The following is an 18692-nucleotide window of genomic DNA, read 5'->3' on the forward strand; positions in this document are numbered from 1 at the left end:
AGGACTTTCCTGGACTATATAGTCCTCAAATCTGGCTCATAATAAACTCACTCCAATTTTGATTTATAGATTGGTTATGGATTATTTGAGTTGACAATGCAAAAGATGATGAGTGGAGCCAAGTTAAAATAGAGCCAGAGAGGGCATTTCAGGACAATTGCCTTGCACATTTTATGTTCTTTACCTTCCAAATTGGAACAAACCATTATTTTCCAAGAAGTCAATAAGGACAAGAATATCCTGTTTGTAAGGACTGATGAAACTGGACTCTGCTGATGACTGAATCACTAACCAGTCAATGAAGTACAAATCAAGCCTTTTGCCTGATGACCAAATCTCAAGCCAATCTATGAAGTACAAACCTAGCTTAGCTTCTCTAGCACCGATGAACTCCTCTTTAATACAACTTACCTCATTTTCCTCCCTTTTTCCCACAAAAATCCTGAGCCCCTCTCCTGTAATCAGAGCACATTTGAGTTTCTACTCAAACGTGTTTCTCTCAAATTGAAATTCGTGAGACCCCCAAATAAACTTTTTGCTTCTCTTGCAGTTGATGCCCCTTATCTGTTGACATTACGTGGTGTCAGAAGTGGGATCCAGAGTCCACCATGCAGACACAAGCAAGGTGGCTGCAAAGAGTCCTTTGTGCTCTATCGTCTCCTCCCAGCAGCTCCAGCTCCTGGGGGTAAGTCCTCGTGGGCCCAAATCTCCCATCTTTGGTAGAGATTCAAACTCTTTACTTGGGTGTCCTTTGATACCAGTTCTGGCCATCCTTTTGTTGTTGGCTTTAAGGAACTTCTCTTTGCTTTGTTCCTTTGTCAGGCCTTTGTTTCTTTGGTAAGTACTTACAAATGGGAAGTCCATTTTATAAGGGGACTGCTGAAGGCCAGCCCCTGTTCTGGGACTCCTGCTGGCTTTATGTTTAAAGAATACGGACTTTCAACATGTAGACTTTTGTCCTGCTGGATTCGCCTTACTCAGGACTATTTGAGGCTTCACTGGCCTAAATAGGACTCCTTCAAAAATCGTAAATTGGTCCACTTGTGTGCTCAGTTGGAAAAAATTATCAAACCAAACAAATTGAATGGGAGGCTTATTTCAGTTGGTATCTTGATGCCTCTAAATGAAACACTCAAAAGCTTGCTTCCCTGCAAGCTGTTAATTCTAAACTCACTGAGGCCAATCCAGACCTCTCTCAACTTGCACTTCTCTCTCTGTCCTTCGAAGCTGTAAATTTCACCGTCTTTAGAATGTAAACGCCCCAGGAAACAATTGTCTCCAAGCCAACTCACAGCGATTGCCATCTGTGAGGGCTTCTAGATTTGAGCTATGGGTCTGTGGGTTTTCTCCCTATCTGGTGAGTGCCCAAATTCTGTCTTTTGTGTCATTTGTCAAAACAGCTGTAGCCAGTGGGTCAGAAGCATAGGTAACAACCTGGGGCTTGCAACTCGTATCTCTTTGTCTCTTTTTGTCTCTTTCTCAGGCCGTGCTTTAATGTGGGAATTCCATCTTCTAAAAGTTCCTGAGAAGTTCCTCCCTCGGGAACTCCAGCGGGATTTATATTTAAGAACTATGATCCTTCCTCTTCTGAATTTTTGTCCCAGCGGACTGACAATACTAAAGATGATTTTAAAATTAGGGCCAACACTTTGGGGCTCCTTTGAGCTTCCAAAACTTGTCTTTTTGCGCACTAGATTTGAGAACCGTGGACCAGACAAATTGAATGCAATCTTTAATTTCTAAAGACTCAAGCACGCCACCTTCTGGCACACTTGCTTAAAAACTATGGTCCCAGAATGTGTAAATATTTACAAAGAGGAGCAAAATCTTACTAAGCTTGTTTCATGTCCTAAGAGCTTGGTTTGGTAACCATCAGGTTAGGGGCCAAAATATGGCCAGAGAGAAATGTGGGTTGCACTCCATTTACAGCCAGATATGGCTGGACAGAAATGTGGGTTAATGGGGCCGGCCCTGTGGCCAAGTGGTTAAGTTCGCACACTTCGCGGCGGCGCCCAGGGTTCGGATCCTGGGCGCGGACATGGCACTGCTCTCAGGCCATGTTGAGGCGGTGTGCCATATGCCACAACTAGAAGGACCTGCAACTAAGAATATACAACTATGTACTGGGGGGATATGGGAAGATAAAGCAGAAAAAAAAAATTGGCCACAGTTGTTAGCTCAGGTGCCAATCTTTAAAAAAAAAAAAAAAAAAGAAATGTGGGTTAAACTCTATTTGTGGCCAGGGTCCTACCAAACTGCAGCTAGCCTCAGGGGAATTACATTGACCATTGGAAGGAACATTCCAACTAGATAAGATCATTTGAGAAGTCCACTTAAAAGCAAAGTCTTCAAAATTCCAAAGTAGCCTTATTGAAAGTTTCACTGCAAAAAGCTAATGAAAAATTAAGATACAAGTGGTACCTAAAAGAAAAGACTACAAAAGACTCTTAAGTTAATACCTTTACAGACACCTCCATATCGACTTTCAAAGGAGGGCCTGATATGGGCCCCTCCAAGAGTTAATGAGACTGAGAGATTTTTCTGGTAAACTGCTACATTATTCCTTTAAACAGTCAAGGGGAAACTAAAATTAAAAATTAATGGAGTTGTTGAATACTGCCAGAAATATTGACTGTTTGTCCCGGCCGAAACCTCACAAGATATTTGAAAGGATTTAGTAACTTATGATCAGAAATTTGGCGAAATTGGAAGCTGATATTCACAGCCCAATAGGCCTTCTTCCTTAATTTAACACAAAACTATGTACCCAGAGGGAAAGAAGCAAATTAGGGATGATGTGGTTGGACGGGTAGATCAGCCTATAATGTCATTTAAGTTACAACCCAATTTAGTTTCTGAGGAATTGACAGCAACTGTCCTTATCTTACAAATCTTTGCAAAACTGGAAATGCAACTCTAGAGGTAGTTCAGATTCCACTGGTTCCCTTTCACCCATCCCCAAAACCTCCCTTATTTATCTCAAAAAGGCTTGCAGCTTCTCTGGGGGAACTGTTATCTAGACCAACACCAATTTCTAAGACTGAAGAACCAAAAAAGGAAAAAAGAGGCAAATGACTATAGAAGCACCCTTGCCACAAATCTAGCATCTTCTCCACAAATATTAGTAGAGAAAAAAGCTTTAGCCATCTAAGCAGATAACTTTAATTTATTCCATCTGAAAGAAACAAAATTTGAATCCAACTATTCTTTTATAACTAGTGAGCTTTGTATTATTGTACCTGATTCATGGCAGTAATTCCAAAACAATAGCTATGTGGTCCCTATGTATGTTTGTCTATACATACGTTTGTTGTAAATGTGTGATATTTTTCTACCTCCAGATGGTATTATCAAATTTAATTTGTAGAGATCTCTATTTAATCAGCTTAAAACTTAACTAGCGCTATATAAATTGAGTATACTCTCAAAAATGTATTAGAAACTAACCCAAATGTTTTTCAAGTTAACGTCATAAAATTTTTGTTCTACCTAGGTTTACTAAAAGTCAAACAAATTCATGTTATCTCTGTTACAAAATTCAGCACCAAAAAAATTGATGGCTGACTTTATCTAATGTCTCATGATGTTTTTGTAGGTAATCTAAAAATAATTACTGAGAACAAGTAAATTAAATACATGTAAGTAAAACAAAACGGGTTTTAGGGGGCCGGCCCGGTGGCGCAGCGGTTAAGTTCACACGTTCCGCTTCTCGGCGGCCCGGGGTTCGCTGGTTCGGATCCCGGGTGCGGACATGGCACTGCTTGGCAGCCATGCTGTGGTAGGCGTCCCAAGTATAAACTAGAGGAAGATGGGCACGGATGTTAGCTCAGAGCCAGGCTTCCTCAGCAAAAAGAGGAGGACTGGCAGTAGTCAGCTGAGGGCTAATCTTCCCCCCCCCCAAAAAAAAAAAGGGTTTTAGGTGAACTTTTTAAAAATCATAATTCCAATAGAATTTCTTTATTTTTATTTATTTATTTATTTATTTTGGTGAGGAAGATTGGCCCTGATCTAACATCTGTGCCAATCTTCTATTTTGTATGTGGGACACTGCCATGGCATGGCTTCATGAATGGTATGTACGTCTGTGCCTGGGATCTGAACCTACAAACCCTAGGCCCTGAAGCAGAGCACACAACCTTAACCAATATTTCTCTGGGCTGGCCCCTAGGCAAACTTTTTAAGAATAATTGTGTGTTATGGTATATGCACTTGAAAATAGCTTCCAAAAATCTTTTTAGTAACTTGAAATTTTAGAGTTTTACCAAGTTAAGTTAAATGATGGAAAATTCATTAAATATCTAGATAATTTTCAAATAGCATAAAATACTGAAACATTAATTGCTGAACAAGTTTAAGTTTACCTACTTTTGGCTTCTTATTACAGCAAAACTAAAAGATGTCTGGCTCTATTAGCAAACGTGTCCTGTGCCACATTAAAATAAAACTTATGCCCTGAGGAAATGTATGTTTTCTGTAAAAAAAGGTATAAAGAATGGAGATATTTTTGTGAAGAAAGTAAATTGGTCCAGAAGTAAAATTCGTTATCGAAAAGAATGAAGAACAAATTCTGAATGTAAAAAGAAAGTTATAGGAGGTTTGTGGAAGAGGAACCATGAGAAAAGTGTTTTATGCATGGTCAAGCTGGCTAAGATTGGAATGAATTTAATTAAGTAAATGAGTTTTAATATCAAAATATACTGGTGAAAAATTACAATTTGTTTTTTCTCTCTATTAAAAGACAAAGTCTTCTCAGATTATTAGTCTGTTCTTTTATTTTCAAAGATTGGCACCTGAGCTAACATCTGTTGCCAATCTTCTCTCTCTCTTTTTTTTTCCTTCTTTTTCTCCCCAAAGTCCCCCCGTACATAGTTGTATATACCAGTTGCAGGTCCTTGTAACTGTGCTATGTGGGACGCCGCCTCAGCATGGCCTGATGAGCAGTGCTAGGTCTGTGCCCAGAATCCGAACTGGCGAAACCTTGGGCTGCTGAAGTGGAGTGCACAAACTTAACCACTCGGCCATGGGGCCAGCCGCCTGGTCTGTTCTTAATAAGAAATTATAAACAAAGTTTCTTTACCTTTAATGTAGTCTGCCTGGGAAACAAAGATTCTCTGTTTTGTCTTTATCAGGTCTTTGATTACTTTGCTTAATAGAAAAGCTGAGTCTTTTCTATTAAAAGAGTTAAAATCTTGCAGCTATGTAACCTTCTGTGTTTGTCTTTGAAATCTTTTTGTCATTTTGGTTAAACAGATGATTAGGGGGCTGGCCTAGTAGTTAAGTTCGCGCGCTCTGCTTTGGCAGCCCAGGGTTTTGCCAGTTCAGATCCTGGGCACCCAACATGGCCCCGCTCATCAGGCCACGCTGAGGCAGCATCCCACATGCCACAACTAGAAGGACCCACAACTAAAAGTATGCAACTATGTACCAGGGGGCTTTGGGGAGAAAAAGGGAAAAATAAAATCTTTAAAAAAAAAACCAAGATAATTAAATATTAAGTTTTATAATGATCCGTGATCTAGTTAGGAAAGTGTTTTAAAATCTCTTTGATATTTTAGACAAACTTCCCTAAATCAGATTCTAAATGAAGTCTTTTTTTGAACTCTAGCTAACTTTGGGATTTTACAGAGGATCCCTGAAATATTTCAAAAGATTTGTTCTCAGGGCCAGCCCCGTGGCCTAGTGGTTAAGTTTGCTGTGCTCAGCTTTGGTTGCCCTAGTTCAGTTCCCAGGGGTGGACCTACACCACTCGTTGGCAGCCATGCTGTGGTGGCAACCCACATACAAAACAGAGGAAGACTGGCAACAGATGCTAGCTCAAGGCGAATCTTCCTCAGCAAAAAAAAAAGAAAGAAAGAAAGAAAAGAAAAAGATTCATTCTCTCTCCTTGTAAAAAGATGGATATAAAACTAATTAGGCTTATCTGACATGTTGAATTACATGGGAAGGATTGTTAAGTAGGAAATAACATTAAGCTTTCTTTATGCTATGTCTTTATATATTATAAAAGTTCCAGAAATTATGTGAAATTCCTGGATATTTAATACGTCCTGGTATAAAACGTCTGTCATCAAAATTGAGGCTCATACTAAATATCAGGAAAGTGCCTTAGCTGAATTTCATGCAAAGGCAGTAACAACAGAATCAGAATCTATAAAAGTTATGACACATGTAATTGAAGTTCCTTCTGCTTCTGCAAAAAGAAAAAAATTGACCCTTCATTGCCAGACTCTTGCCAGCCTGAAATCCTTTAACACGGCAACAGTCTGCTCCTGAATCAGAGAAATTAAGATGGGCAAACAATGGTGGTAAATTAAATGAGCAGACAGGGCTATGGGAAATCCAAGAAGGCCACTTGGCTCTTCCCGGCTCCCTGACAAACCCCATTTTTCATTTTTACATTCCTTCACCCACCACAGTGCATTAAGAAAAACTATCTTTGTCCCCAGAGGTCTCAAACTCCTCTCTCTGAATCCTTTAAGCACCTACAGCTAAATTTAATTCAATTGCTACTTAGCATGGGTTATTATTATGTTCTTGTTATTGTATGTACGTTTTCCAGATGGATTAAAGCCTTCCTTTGCCACAAAGCTGATGCCCTCACAATGGCAAAGAAACTGCTGGCAAATTATTTCCCACTTGGGGTCTGCCTTTCACAGTCTCCAGTGATTGAGGCACCCACTTCACTGGGCAAATCATACAAAGCTAAACGAAAAACCTTTCCAACTTCTTGGAATTGTCACTGTTCCTATCATCCTCAATCATCAGGCAAAGTTGAGAAAACTAATGGAAAACTGGATTCAAGCAGAAAAAATATTAAATTACATGGGACTATGTGAACTGAGGAAGATGTTCTAATGGTTTGTTCTTCCAGATTTAAAGAAATATTTTCTCCTAAGTGATCAACAATTTGATCCTTTGTGATCAAAGGTAACATACCTTTGTGAACAAAGATGAAACATTTACTTTTTCTCCCTAGCTGATCCCTACAGAATTCAGAAACTCTCAGTGAGTATTCTCATTTTCACTTACATAAATAATCAGGCCAAGTTTTTAATATAAACAAATTAGTTTTACTGTGATTATCTTTCGTAAAAAAACATGAGGGTAATAATGGTAGAGAGAAAAATTATATTTGCACCTTTGTAAATATTGGATTCCAGTCATGTTAATTGTCTTTGAGATTTTGTCATATACCTGTGGACAGGACTCCCCTGGCCTAGGGTATTACTTTTGGTCTTGCCAACTGTTCACAGTACCCTTTTGGAAACCATGAGCTGACTCCACATGGGACGGTCACCAGTAGATCAGTGTCTGTTGGTATATAATCTTCTTCTGATTCTCTGTTGTCTTATGCTAGTATGAGCAGCTACTACAAGTCTCTAATGTCTTATGCTCGAGCCTATTATCAACAGGTTAAAGAAGCTTTCCCAGATTCCAATTTAAAGGGTCCTCTTGGGTACAGTCTAGAGCCTGGTGACTGGGTATTCTGGAAGCATCATCAGAGAAAGACAGCTCTTAAGCCCCATTGAAAAGGACCTTACCAGGTGCTCCTAACCACCAACACTGCTGCAGAACCAGAAGGCAGTGAACCTTGGAGATACAGCTCACAGCTGAAGAAGGCTCCCCCTGACATTTGGTCCCATACAAATGCTGGAGATCTCCAAATCCAATTGACTAGGAAGAGAAGCAGCTGATGGCTGAGGCAGATGGCTTTCCCAAGACAGCTGGACCAGGCCTGTATACCTCTTACTTGCTGTTGCTTCTTACCTTATTTTCTCCATCTTTCTTGGAAAGACAATACTCTTATCCATATATCCCAATCTATTACAAAAGGGGAAATCTTTCCGACTATTGGCCTTGTCATCAGAAGCCTCATTCTGTACATGAATCTAGAGAATCCTTTAGCACGTTTAATTACCTATCTTTCTGCCATTCCTCCCCTAATTCATCATGCTCAGTGTCTAGAACTTCTAGCCTAACCAATCAAACCTCCAGAGATTTAAGAGGTGACATTTGTAACTCTTGTAAACACCTCTTGTTTTACTTGAGTAAACACCTCTGGCAAGGTAGAGCTAGAACTGGACAGAATTCAGGCACAAGCCAAATGGTTGAATGCAGTGCCCACTGACATCCTGTTGCTCTCTGATCTCTTTAGCTGGCTGCCCAGGCATTGCCTCCTGGTTCACATCGATTCCCTAATTTGGACTTAGCATCTTGTTTGTTATTATAGGAATTCTCCTTGTTGTAAAACTTTGTCTCCTCTGCATGTCTCAATGTTATAAAAAAGACCATTCAGATAACGGTTGCTAAGTGCTTTGAAATAATTACCAAGACTTAGGAAACTTCACATGAGAAACTTCAAGGAACTGCAGAAGATGATTATCCTTAAAAGAACTTGACCCAAGAGCCCTGCTCTGCTCTGGTGCTCTTGTTCCTCAAATTTGGCCTAAAGGGGCCTAAGGAAACTGCTTTCCCTCCTATGTGGGACATGACATACTGGGACTAAGCCTTTCCTGGCAATGAGGGACCAACGATGCACTGATGGGTGATCAGCAATGCTTTTGGAGAAAGATCTTGATCAAAAGGGGAAAATGTGAAAGATGACATGAGTGGAGCCATATTAAAACAGAGGCGGAGCAGCCGTTTCAGAAGAATTGCCTTGCGTGTCTTGTGTTCTTTATCTTCCAAACTGGAGAAAACTGCCAGCATTCCAAAAAGTCAATAAGGACAAGAATATCCTGCTTGTAAGGACTGATGAAATTGGACTTTGCTGATGACCAAATCACTAACCAGTCAATGAAGTACAAGTCTAGCTTTTCGCCTGTCGACCGAATCTCAAGACAATCTACGAAGTATAAACCTAGCCTTGCCTCATGGAGCACCAGTGAACTCTTCCTTAATACAACTTACCTCATCTTCCTCCTTTTTTCCCACAAAAACCCTCAGCCCCTGTCTTGTAACTGGAGCACATTTGAATTTCTACTCAAATCTGTGTCTCTCAAATTACAATCCATTTCCTTTTTGGGTGAGGAAAATTGACCCTGAGCTAACATCTGCTGCCAATCCTCCTCTCTTTGCTTGAGGAAGATCGGCGCTCAGCTAACATCTGTAACCATCTTCCTCTATTTTATGTGGGAGGCCGCCACAGCATGGCCTGATCAGTGGTGCAGTGTCTGTGCCTGGGATGGAACGAGTGAACCCGAGGTGACAGAAGCGGAGCATGCAAACTTATCTAATACACCACCACACCAGCCCCCCACATTGCAATTCTTGAAACGTCAAATAAACTTTTTGCTTCTCTTGCAGTTTATGCCTCTTATTTGTTGGCACCTGGGACCTGAATTTTAACACTTTCTCTAGGTAATGCTGAGCCTGTAGGGTCTTAGACTATAGCAGGAAAGCCAGGAAGTGTGAGATAAAGGTTTTCCACACTGAGAGTCCAGAGGAGCTGCTGCGGGGCAGGGGAGAAGGGATGGTGGTGGTGGCGTCAGCTCTGCCCAGATGGCGACTCCTGCTGAAGCGCCACACTGCTCCATGTAGGAGTGGAGATAAAGCTGGCCACTCCGGATTCTAATCGGAGCGCGCAGGACAGGGGGAACTGGTGCTGCTTCAGCGGCGAGGATGGGTCGGTCAGTCCCAACCAGACCTAAGGAGGGCTACTCCCCCAGCCTGAAGGGAGGCATACCCCCAACCGAGGAGCCTCGCAGCCGGAGCGGAAGAACACGGCCGATCTCAAGGATCTGCAGGCTGAGGAAGAAAACCGATCAAGCCCTCAGGAGTCTCCAGCCCGAGGGGAAGACACAAGCCTAGCGTCAGGAGCCCTTCTTCTAAGAGCCACTTTTCTGCTCTCAGGGCACCCGAAGTGGATTTCTACAAACCAAGGTCCAAAAACTTCTCGGTAGGACGCGGCCGGCCCCGGCCCGGGAGAGTGCGCGCAGCCCTCGCCCAGTCCTAATTCAGTAACTCCAGGCGGCAGCGCGGGGCGGAGGCGGTTAGGCTTTTCGTCGCAGGCCAGATCGTTCCTCGGGGGGCGCTGGGGCCCGGTGCTCGGGTGCAGCGACGGGGCGCCCTTTGCAGCCGGCCACCTCCTCCCCCTTCCCCGCCAGCTTTTGCACACGACGCGCCGCGGGCCGCTTCACACGGGGTGGCGGAGGCCGGATAAGGCAGGCGGCCGCGGGGCGCAGCGGCGGGGTCGAGAGGCGGGAGCGCTCGGCGCGCGGAGCGGGTGCAGGAGCGACAGCGGGACGGCCGCGGCGGGCCCGGGGCGGAGCAGGCGCGCAGCGGAGCGGGCGGGCGGGGGGCGCACGCGCCGGGGCGGCGGGAGCGGCGCGCGGGGTCCTCCCGGCAGGTGAGTGCACGCCGCCGAGCGTCCGCGCGCAACTTCAAGAGCGCCCTCGGCCGGGCGATAGCACGCGGCTTCCGGGACCCGGCGCCCGGCGCGCATGGAGGCCACGGAGAAGCAGCATCTGTTGGACGCCAGGTCCCGAGCCGGGTAAGGCGAGAGCCTGGGGAGGAGCGGGAATTGGAGCGGCATCAGACGCACCTCCCCGCTTGCCATCTGGCAGTGGATGGTTTTGGCGGCGACTTGAATTGGGACCGCACAAGAGGGCTGGGGAGAGGTAAGGAAAAGGGGAAATCGAGCGTGGGCACGAGGATCATCCTTCTCTTGCGGCCGAACACAGATCCTGACCCCTGCCCGCTAGTGGGGAGTCTGATACCTGGAGCCCCGCCCCCGGCCCAGCACTTTGACCCCGGGCAGCCCTGTCCTGGGAGGCCCTGTGTCCCCAAGTGCACAAGACGGGGGATCTGCCCTTCTCCCTGAGCCTGAGCGTTTTTCCTTCTCCGCGCTCGGCTGGACCAGCCCCGCCCCTTGGCCGTTTCCCAAGGTCTTTGCTTTGCCTCCTCAGGGCCCTGGGAGGGATGCGGGAGGAGGGAACATCACGGGCCAAGGCCCCAAGACTCCTGGACTGGTCATTTCCCCAGCACCCACCTCCGAACACGGGCTTCTGGTCCCTCTTCAGGGACTGTCGAGTTTGGAGTGTCCTCAGCTATTCTTCCAGTTGGACACATGGGAATGCTAAGCCCCCTCAGAGAGATAGGACTAGAGTCTGCCCTCCTTGCCCCCTCAGCTCCCCTCTCCCTTCCTCTCTGGTCAGGTCTTACAAGGGGTCTCTGAGGCAGGATGGGGCTGGCTGGATCCCTCTGCCTCCACCTGGCCTGGACTTGCAGGCCATTGAGCTGGCCACTGAGAACAACCATTACTGCCACGCCCAGAAAGATCTTGACAGTCACTGGGACCCCAAGAAGGAGCGAGCCCGGCGCCAGCTCTATGTGGCTTCTGCCATCTGCCTGGTGTTCATGATTGGGGAAGTCATTGGTAAGGACTTTTGTGCTAATTAAATTAAACTGACGCATTGATAGTCTGGATGAGCCAAAGGCTTTTCTCCTGGATGTTCCCAGTAATGTTAATACTAATAACCCTAATTATTGAACACTCACCATGATAAGTCCTTTATATACACACTGTCTCAAGCAATCCTCATAACAATTTTGCCTGTTGTATGGGTGCTGTTATTCGCCTGATTTTACAGATGATGAAACTGAGGAACGTTAAAGTTAAGTAACTTGTCTAAGATCACACACAACTAGTAGGTAAGGGAAGGGCTGAATGCCTAGAAGGAAAGAGTGTTTACTGAGTACCTACTATGCTTTCCAGGCCCTATTTGAACTTGATTTTCATGTTCACCCTCTAAGTAGATGTTGGAAGTCCCATTTCACAAATAGTAGAAGTCGAGGCTCAGAGAAAGTAAGTCACTTGCCCGTGGTTACACAAGCTAGTGGGTAGAGAGGCCCCAAATCCAGTGTCTTTCTCCAGAGCCCATGGTTTCCCTGCTGCACACACAGTCGGGGAAGTTGGCTCCTTGGGAAGCTGGTAAGGATCCTCCATCCTCCTGGTCCTGCCCCTGCAGGTGGGTACCTAGCACATAGCTTGGCGATCATGACAGACGCAGCCCACCTGCTCACTGACTTTGCCAGCATGCTCATCAGCCTCTTCTCCCTCTGGATGTCCTCCCGGGCAGCCACCAAGACCATGAACTTCGGCTGGCAGCGAGCTGGTGAGGGACCAGATTGGGATGGGGATGGAGATGGGAGAGGACGCTGGTCAAGACATGGGTTCTTAGGTGGCTGCAGTGGGTGGAACCCTGAGTGAGGCCAGGAGGCTGACTTGGATGGGGGAAGAGGATGTCAGCCTTGGCTTCTGTCCTTTGGGAGTTCCCTGTCTGATGGGGGAGCTCTGATCCTCTGTCCTCTGGGAACGCCCAGCCTGCAGGGAAAGAGTTCGCCTTCCTAAGAAATGAAATGGCCAAACTTCCAGAACAAATGACTGTGGCATTAACTCTGCACATAACTCCATGGATCAGCTCTGGGGGGTGGGAAAGGTCAGCAAAGTCTTCTGGAAGATTCAGGCTTTACACACTTTTAGTTCATTTCTGGGCTGCATTGTCATTTTCCTCTTGGTGGGAGATGATGGCCCAGCCCATCCTCCTCAGAAGTCTCAGTTTGCCAGTTGAGCAAGAGGTATAAATTTTAATAAGTAAGTTTCTTTACATGTAAAACCAAAAGTGTTGACCCAGATGACTTGTTATGTTCCTTGTGGCTCTGACATTCTCAGATGGGTGAGTGGTGGAGTAGGGTGCCACCATGCCAGCCGTCTTTACCAGACCCAGGCTCTGACTTTCCTGGGAGATGGAGAGGAGATCACAGAGGGAGGGGGAGGCCTCCTTAGCCTTAGAGCCCCATGCTCAGATTGGTGTGGGGGGTTGGGTTCTTCCTCAGAGATCCTGGGAGCCCTGCTGTCTGTGCTGTCCATCTGGGTCGTGACTGGGATACTGGTGTACCTGGCGGTGGAGCGGCTGATCTCTGGGGACTATGAGATTGAGGGGGGGACCATGCTGATCACGTCAGGCTGTGCTGTGGCCGTGAACATCATGTGAGTGTGCCTTGGTTCCCTGTGAGTCCTCCCTCCTCCCACTTCTCACATGCATACCTACATGCCTGCTCCCGGTGGAAGGAGGCCATGCCGCACTCCAGGCCACAGGAACAGGATTTCCCTAATGGTCTAAGCTCTGGCCCCTGAAACACCTGGGTCCTGCCTCAGGCCTAGGCCATGGCCATCAGGAGTTATAAATCCAGGGCAGCACTAACTCCACACCCCTCCATACATGTCAGTGAATACCCTGGGAGTCTTCATACCTGAAGTGGGGAGGGGTGAGTCTAGTCTCGCAAGAGCAGATGTCCCTCACAGCAGAAGTCCTTTCTCAAGCTGATGTGCCTGAAATTGGTCTCAGTGAGAGGCAGGGTGTTTAGAGCCTGAGTGTCTCATTTGGGCTCTCTCCCTTGTTTGGTGGCTTTGGGCAAGCCACTTCCCTCTCTAGGCCTCAGCTTCCCAATCTGTGATGGGGGGGGGGGGGGGCCTCGATGACCTCCATGGTGCCCTCCTGCTCTGAGATTTGACACTGGCGCATCTTTGTGCTCAGATTCAGCCTGCCATCTGAAAGAGCTGAGCCCTTTCTCCTGTGGACCTCTGAACCAAGGCCGTGTGGATTGGGCTCCTCACATGGCCAAAGGGATCATGCAGTCTTGGGGGTTGAGATTTTTGCCCCAGAGGGAGGCCAGCCCTAATGGTTGGCCTCTTCCTGTTACCTCAGAGAGCCCCTTGGCTTGTCTCCACTTCTGTAGAATGGGGTTGACTCTTCACCAGTCTGGCCACGGGCACAGCCACGACACCAGCCAGCAGCAGGAGAACCTCAGTGTCCGAGCTGCCTTTATCCATGTGATTGGAGATTTTCTGCAGAGCTTGGGCATCTTGGTGGCAGCCTATGTTGTATACTTCAAGGTCAGAGCTGGGGACAGAGGGAAATAGGTCGGGGCAGGGGTGGGGAGGAGCAGGGGAGTGTAGATCATCTGGGGGCTCCTGTCTGCACAGGACCCTTTCCAGATTCTAGCTCCATTCCAGCTCTGGGCAAAAGGTTGGGGAGAGGGAAGGAACATTTATCCAACACCTACCACGCGTCAGTACTTCTGATCTTCATAACAACCCTGACGGGTAGGTGGTAGTGTTTTCTGCAGCTAAGAAAGGTTCAGTGACTTGCACAGTATCACGCAGCTGATAAATTGTGGAGCCAGATTCAAACCCAGGACTGTGTGCTGCCAAAGCCTGGACGTTGCCCACTGCATAGCACAGTGTGGTGTAGTAAAAAGAGCCACATGTTGGGTTTGGAGCCTGGCTCCACCCCTCACTACCCGTGTGCTGTAGAGTGAGTCTCTTGTTCTAATTGATCCTCAATTTCTCCATCTATAAAATGGGGATGTTGGACCAGATGATGTCTAAGATTCCTTTTAGTTCTGTCCATGTCTCAGTCCCTTAGGCAAGGATGTGTGGGAAGGGACTGTGTCTTATCCTGAACTGTGGTCTGTCCTGCCTGTTCTTCTGGACACAGAATGAAAAGTAGAGAACTGGGAGGCAGGGCCAGGATGAGGCTCGTGCCCACCCTGCAGAGAGACCCTCTCCCCAACTCAGTGCTGGGTGGGAAGGGAGAAGGGAAGCTGAGGTGGTGGTGGTGAACCCCAGCTCTGCCTTCCCCTTTTCTTGTAGCCAGAGTACAAGTGTGTAGACCCCATCTGCACCTTCCTCTTCTCCATCCTGGTCCTGGGGACAACCTTGACCGTCCTGAGGGATGTGATCCTGGTGCTGATGGAAGGTAACCCGGGCTTGGGGCTCCCTTTTTGCTCTTGGCTCTCCAGCTCTAATTGAAATTCAGGGCAGGGGAATCCCAGCAAATTGGCGGGGAGCCATGATCTGGAGCCTGGCATGGGCTGAAAACATCCTGGGGCCCCGGGCCAACCTTGGCATCAAACTGGGCCCTCAGGTGTGGCTGTTCCTGGAAATGTCCCCTGGACTGTACCTTCCCTTCCTCCTGGCCCCAAGAGTGCCTCCTCCCTGCTGAGATGTGTCCTCCCTGCCTAGCCGGGTGGCTTCTGGGTGGTGTCTGTAGCACCTGGCACTCCAGCTCTTCCTCATACACTTCCTCAGTCTCCAGCAGCCTTCCCTCAGGCAGAGATGGGTGAGGATTATGCTTCCCATTGCACAGGGGGCAGACCGAGGCTCAGAAAAACAGTCAGTGTTGGACATGGCTGGGCTTCGAGGTGTGGCAGATGGTCTGCCCTGAGTTACCACACTCATTCACCGGCTTTCACGGTGCCCCAGCAGCTTGTGTCTCGGGCCTCTGTGTGGTCAGGGTTAGTCTGAAGTTGGGTGCCAGTCTGGGGTCAGCAGGAGTGTTGGGCTGCACGTCAGAGCTTTTTCTACAAGAAGGTGACTGATGCAGGTAAAAGAGACAATGATGCTGCTCCACGTGGGGGTGGAGATCCCCACGTTCCCTTCTTCCTTCTTCCTTCCATTCAAAAAAACATTTATCGAGCAGCTACTAAGGGCCAGGCACTGTTCTAGGCACCAAGGATATGGCAGTAAACAAGACAGTCCTGCTCTCAGGGAGTTTCCATTTTAGAGAGGGAGACAGACAAGAAGCTAACAAATAAGATAATTTCTGACGGTGTTAAGTGTGAAGAGGAAAATACAACAGAGTGACATGATGGGGATCATTTGGGGGGTGGGGCGACATCAGATCTGCGTGCCAAGGAGGTCTTCTCTGAGATGACATTTGAAGAGCAGGAACAAGCCTGGGTGGGAGGGAGCAATTTCCTTCAGCCCCTGTCCCTGCCGTCCTCAGGGACCCCCAAGGGCATGGACTTCACGGCTGTGCGGGATCTGCTGCTGTCGGTGGAGGGGGTGGAAGCCTTGCACAGCCTGCATATCTGGGCGCTGACCATGGCCCAGCCTGTGCTGTCTGTCCACATCGCCATCGGTGAGTGGCAGGGTACTCAGGGCCGGGTGAGGGAGAAGCAGCCAGAGGCCTGGGGCCACCCCAGATGGGTCCAGCGACCTCAGATGCTTGCAGAGCCCATGCATTGAACCTGGCCCCACGCCGAGCACTTTATACACAGTATTTCATTTGATCACCACAATCCTGTTTATAGATGAAGAAACTGAAGCTGGGGGTGGGGTGGGATGGTAGAGTCATTTGCCCAGGCTTGTACAGCTAATGAGTGGTGAGGAAAGATTCTGAGCCTTAAAGCCAGTGCTTTTCCTGCTCTTCAGGATTGTGCCAGGCATGGGACCCAGAGGGTTGCCTGGTGCAGGCGTGGAATCTGGGGGTTCCTTGATGGCTCATGGTCCCCTATCCTGTTCTGCTGGGGGTAGGGTATGAGATGGGCTCCTGATTGCTCCTAAGGGCCCAAGAGTGAGTAAACGGTTCTCTGGTGCCTCCCCTGGTCTGTCCTCTTGGCCCCCAGCGCAGAATGCAGATGCCCAGGCTGTGCTGATGGCGGCCATCGCCTGCCTGCAGGGGAAGTTCCACTTCCACACCATGACCATCCAGATCGAGAACTACTCTGAGGACATGAAGGACTGTCAGGCATGCCAAGGCCCGTCAGACTGACTGCCTGGCCAGGTGCCAACTGGGGAGTGGCCAGGACCTGCAGATGGCAGGGCTGAGTGTCCCTCAGGCCCAGCAAGACTCTGCCTAGCCCAGCTGTAAACCAGGGTCCCTCTCCTGACCTCCGCTCCATGCTCACTGTGGAGGAGCCTTGCCCCACTCCAAGATTGGGGCTCTTCCCCTGCCTCCCCCCTGACCACAGCCAGCCCTGGCGGGGGACTTGGCAGGGGGACTTGGCAGGCGCACAGCTAGTTGACCCTGCTCCTCCAGCTCCTGGGTGGGCTCCTGGCGGAGCTGAATGTGCGCCTAATCCTCAGTTAATACCGTCCTACCACAGCCTCGGGAAAGGCAGGGGGGGCACATGAGGGGTGATAGAGGGGAGACTGGCCTCAACGTCCCCTCACCTACCTGCCTCACTTCCCTTTTGCAGTCTGTCTGCCCTTTGCCTTATGAATCTGTAAAGAAGCTCTGGAACAGAGCCCTCCCTCAGCCTCTAACAACATGGTTTAAGGGGCCATGGGGGTTGGGGAGTTGTGAGGACGCTGCACTCTCGTACATGTCCCCCTGAGATGGGGAGCTGGGGGGCGATGAGGCCTATCTGTGCCTTCATCACTTCAGCTGTGAGCCAAGTGTTCCCCTTTCCTGGAGGGAGGAAGCTTCTGAGTAGGGAACGACCCAGCTGGTTTCCTCCTTCTTTATTCCCCAGCCCGGGAGGCAGAGACTTCAGCTCGGGTCCTGCCCTAAGAGCCTCACAGTCCCTATCTCACTCCTCTTGCCCTGATGGTATGGCAGGGGTCGCAGAACATGAAATCAGATATGATTGGGCCAGCTCTGTTGCCGGTATGGCCTGACCGGCACAGAACTCGGCACTGGAGGACAGAGGGCCTGTGCACTGGAACAGGAGACACTGGCTTCCTGGGGTGTGTGTGAAGGTTCCTGAACTGGGGGGTGGCTTGTGTTTACACAAGGGGGAGACCTGTCCCCATGTCACAGAGGAGGCAGCATGCCAGGCAATCAGGCAGCCCTCATCTAGTGGTCTGTCTGCCATTGCAAGCAAGTGCCCTTAGGCGAGTTGGTGCCTCTCGTCTGTCTGCCCGCTGAGAATGCTAACACCCACCTCGCCAGGTTGCTGTGAGGACTGGAGCCAAAGCCGGCCAAGCACCTGGTGGCTGTTGAAGAGTGGTTACTTTTATCTTCACTCTGGAGAGATGAGGCTCGAGGCTGCCTTGCCAAAGAGCTGGTGGGCTCCCAGCCTCCCCAGCGGCAGCACCGAGTCTGTGTTGACTCTCTCCTGACCCATGTTGGGAGGAAGAGGGGTTGTTCACTTGCATTCCCCTCTGAGCCTCTCTCTTCCCATCTGTGAAATGACCTCTTTGTGCCTTTCCAGCGCTGTCATCTGGGGCTGCCTGTGATCTAGATCAGCAGGTTCTTCAGCCCTTTAAAATCTGTGAGAGAAGTCATTTGTGTTGGCTTGGAAGTGTGTGTGTAGGGAGACTGCTGGTGGCCGAGCTCCACACCACCCCAATCTCAGGGGAATCAAATCCCCCTCCCCCTAGCCATAGTAGACCCCAGGAACCTGACTCCTGGGCTTTGCTGTATGCTAAGTCCCTACACTCCTGTCAAGAAACAGTCATTGCTGTCCTCCATTTTTACAGATGAGAAAACTGAGGCTCAGAGAGGTTGAGTCACTTCCCTGAAGTCACACAGCCAGTGTGAGGCATCTGGGATTTCTGCCTCATTCCCCTAGGTTTGCCTTTACAGCAGGGGCTGGGGACCTACTCTGGGGTGTGTGTTGGCACAGTGTGAGCCCTTGGGGCTGGCAGTGCCTTCCCCATGGGCAAGGCCATGCCAAGGCAGTTCAGTGTTCTGGGTGCTGCAGCTGTGAATGGGGAGGGGAAAGGTGCCTCTTTTCTGTGGCTGGGGCTGACCCTCGTGTCCTCCCCACCCTGGGAAGGCTGCCTGGGCTGCAGCTGTGTGCTTCCTCACCCACCCTCAGCTGTTCTTGACTCTGGGCCAGGCTGCCTCCCCTCCCCTGTAACTCCCTGTCCCCACTCCACCTCAAGAATCTAGCAGCCCCATGCCTCCCAAAGGAGAGCCCTCTGCATCCCCAGCTGTGATTGGCTCCAGGGAGGACCT

The 18692-nt window shown here is 48.7% G+C and overlaps 2 protein-coding genes across 3 annotated transcripts in view; one reads left to right on the forward strand and one right to left on the reverse strand.

Moving 5' to 3' along the window:
• Nucleotides 1-10294: 10294 nt before the first annotated feature.
• On the forward strand, nucleotides 10295-16579 carry SLC30A2 (solute carrier family 30 member 2). 2 transcript variants are annotated; one of them, XM_046661671.1, is made up of 8 exons: nucleotides 10295-10492; nucleotides 11157-11377; nucleotides 11970-12116; nucleotides 12838-12991; nucleotides 13741-13897; nucleotides 14657-14762; nucleotides 15792-15926; nucleotides 16414-16579. In XM_046661671.1, the coding sequence occupies exons 1-8, from the start codon at nucleotides 10443-10445 to the stop codon at nucleotides 16557-16559; spliced, it is 1116 nt and encodes a 371-aa protein (XP_046517627.1). In that variant the 5' UTR covers nucleotides 10295-10442; the 3' UTR covers nucleotides 16560-16579. The 2 variants fall into 2 exon arrangements, with proteins under 2 accessions (XP_046517627.1, XP_046517628.1); XM_046661672.1 differs by having other exon boundaries at nucleotides 16419-16579.
• A 1295-nt stretch (nucleotides 16580-17874) lies between these two features.
• Nucleotides 17875-18692, reverse strand: part of EXTL1 (exostosin like glycosyltransferase 1) — a 15310-nt gene continuing 14492 nt past the window's right edge. Inside the window, exon 13 of the transcript XR_006888655.1 lies at nucleotides 17875-18001. The gene's annotated coding sequence lies outside the window, so the exon portion shown is untranslated. The remainder of the gene's footprint in view (nucleotides 18002-18692) is intronic.

The sequence above is a fragment of the Equus quagga genome, chromosome 5, assembly GCF_021613505.1.
Source record: "Equus quagga isolate Etosha38 chromosome 5, UCLA_HA_Equagga_1.0, whole genome shotgun sequence".
Classification (NCBI taxonomy): domain Eukaryota; kingdom Metazoa; phylum Chordata; class Mammalia; order Perissodactyla; family Equidae; genus Equus; species Equus quagga.

Coding starts and splice junctions, on each gene's coding strand:
- SLC30A2 (XM_046661671.1), top strand. CDS start 10,443: ATGGAGGCCACGGAGAAGCAGCATCTGTTGGACGCCAGGTCCCGAGCC. Junction 13,898..14,656: donor CCTATGTTGTATACTTCAAG/GTCAGAGCTGGG, acceptor CTTTTCTTGTAG/CCAGAGTACAAGTGTGTAGA. Junction 14,763..15,791: donor GATCCTGGTGCTGATGGAAG/GTAACCCGGGCT, acceptor TGCCGTCCTCAG/GGACCCCCAAGGGCATGGAC.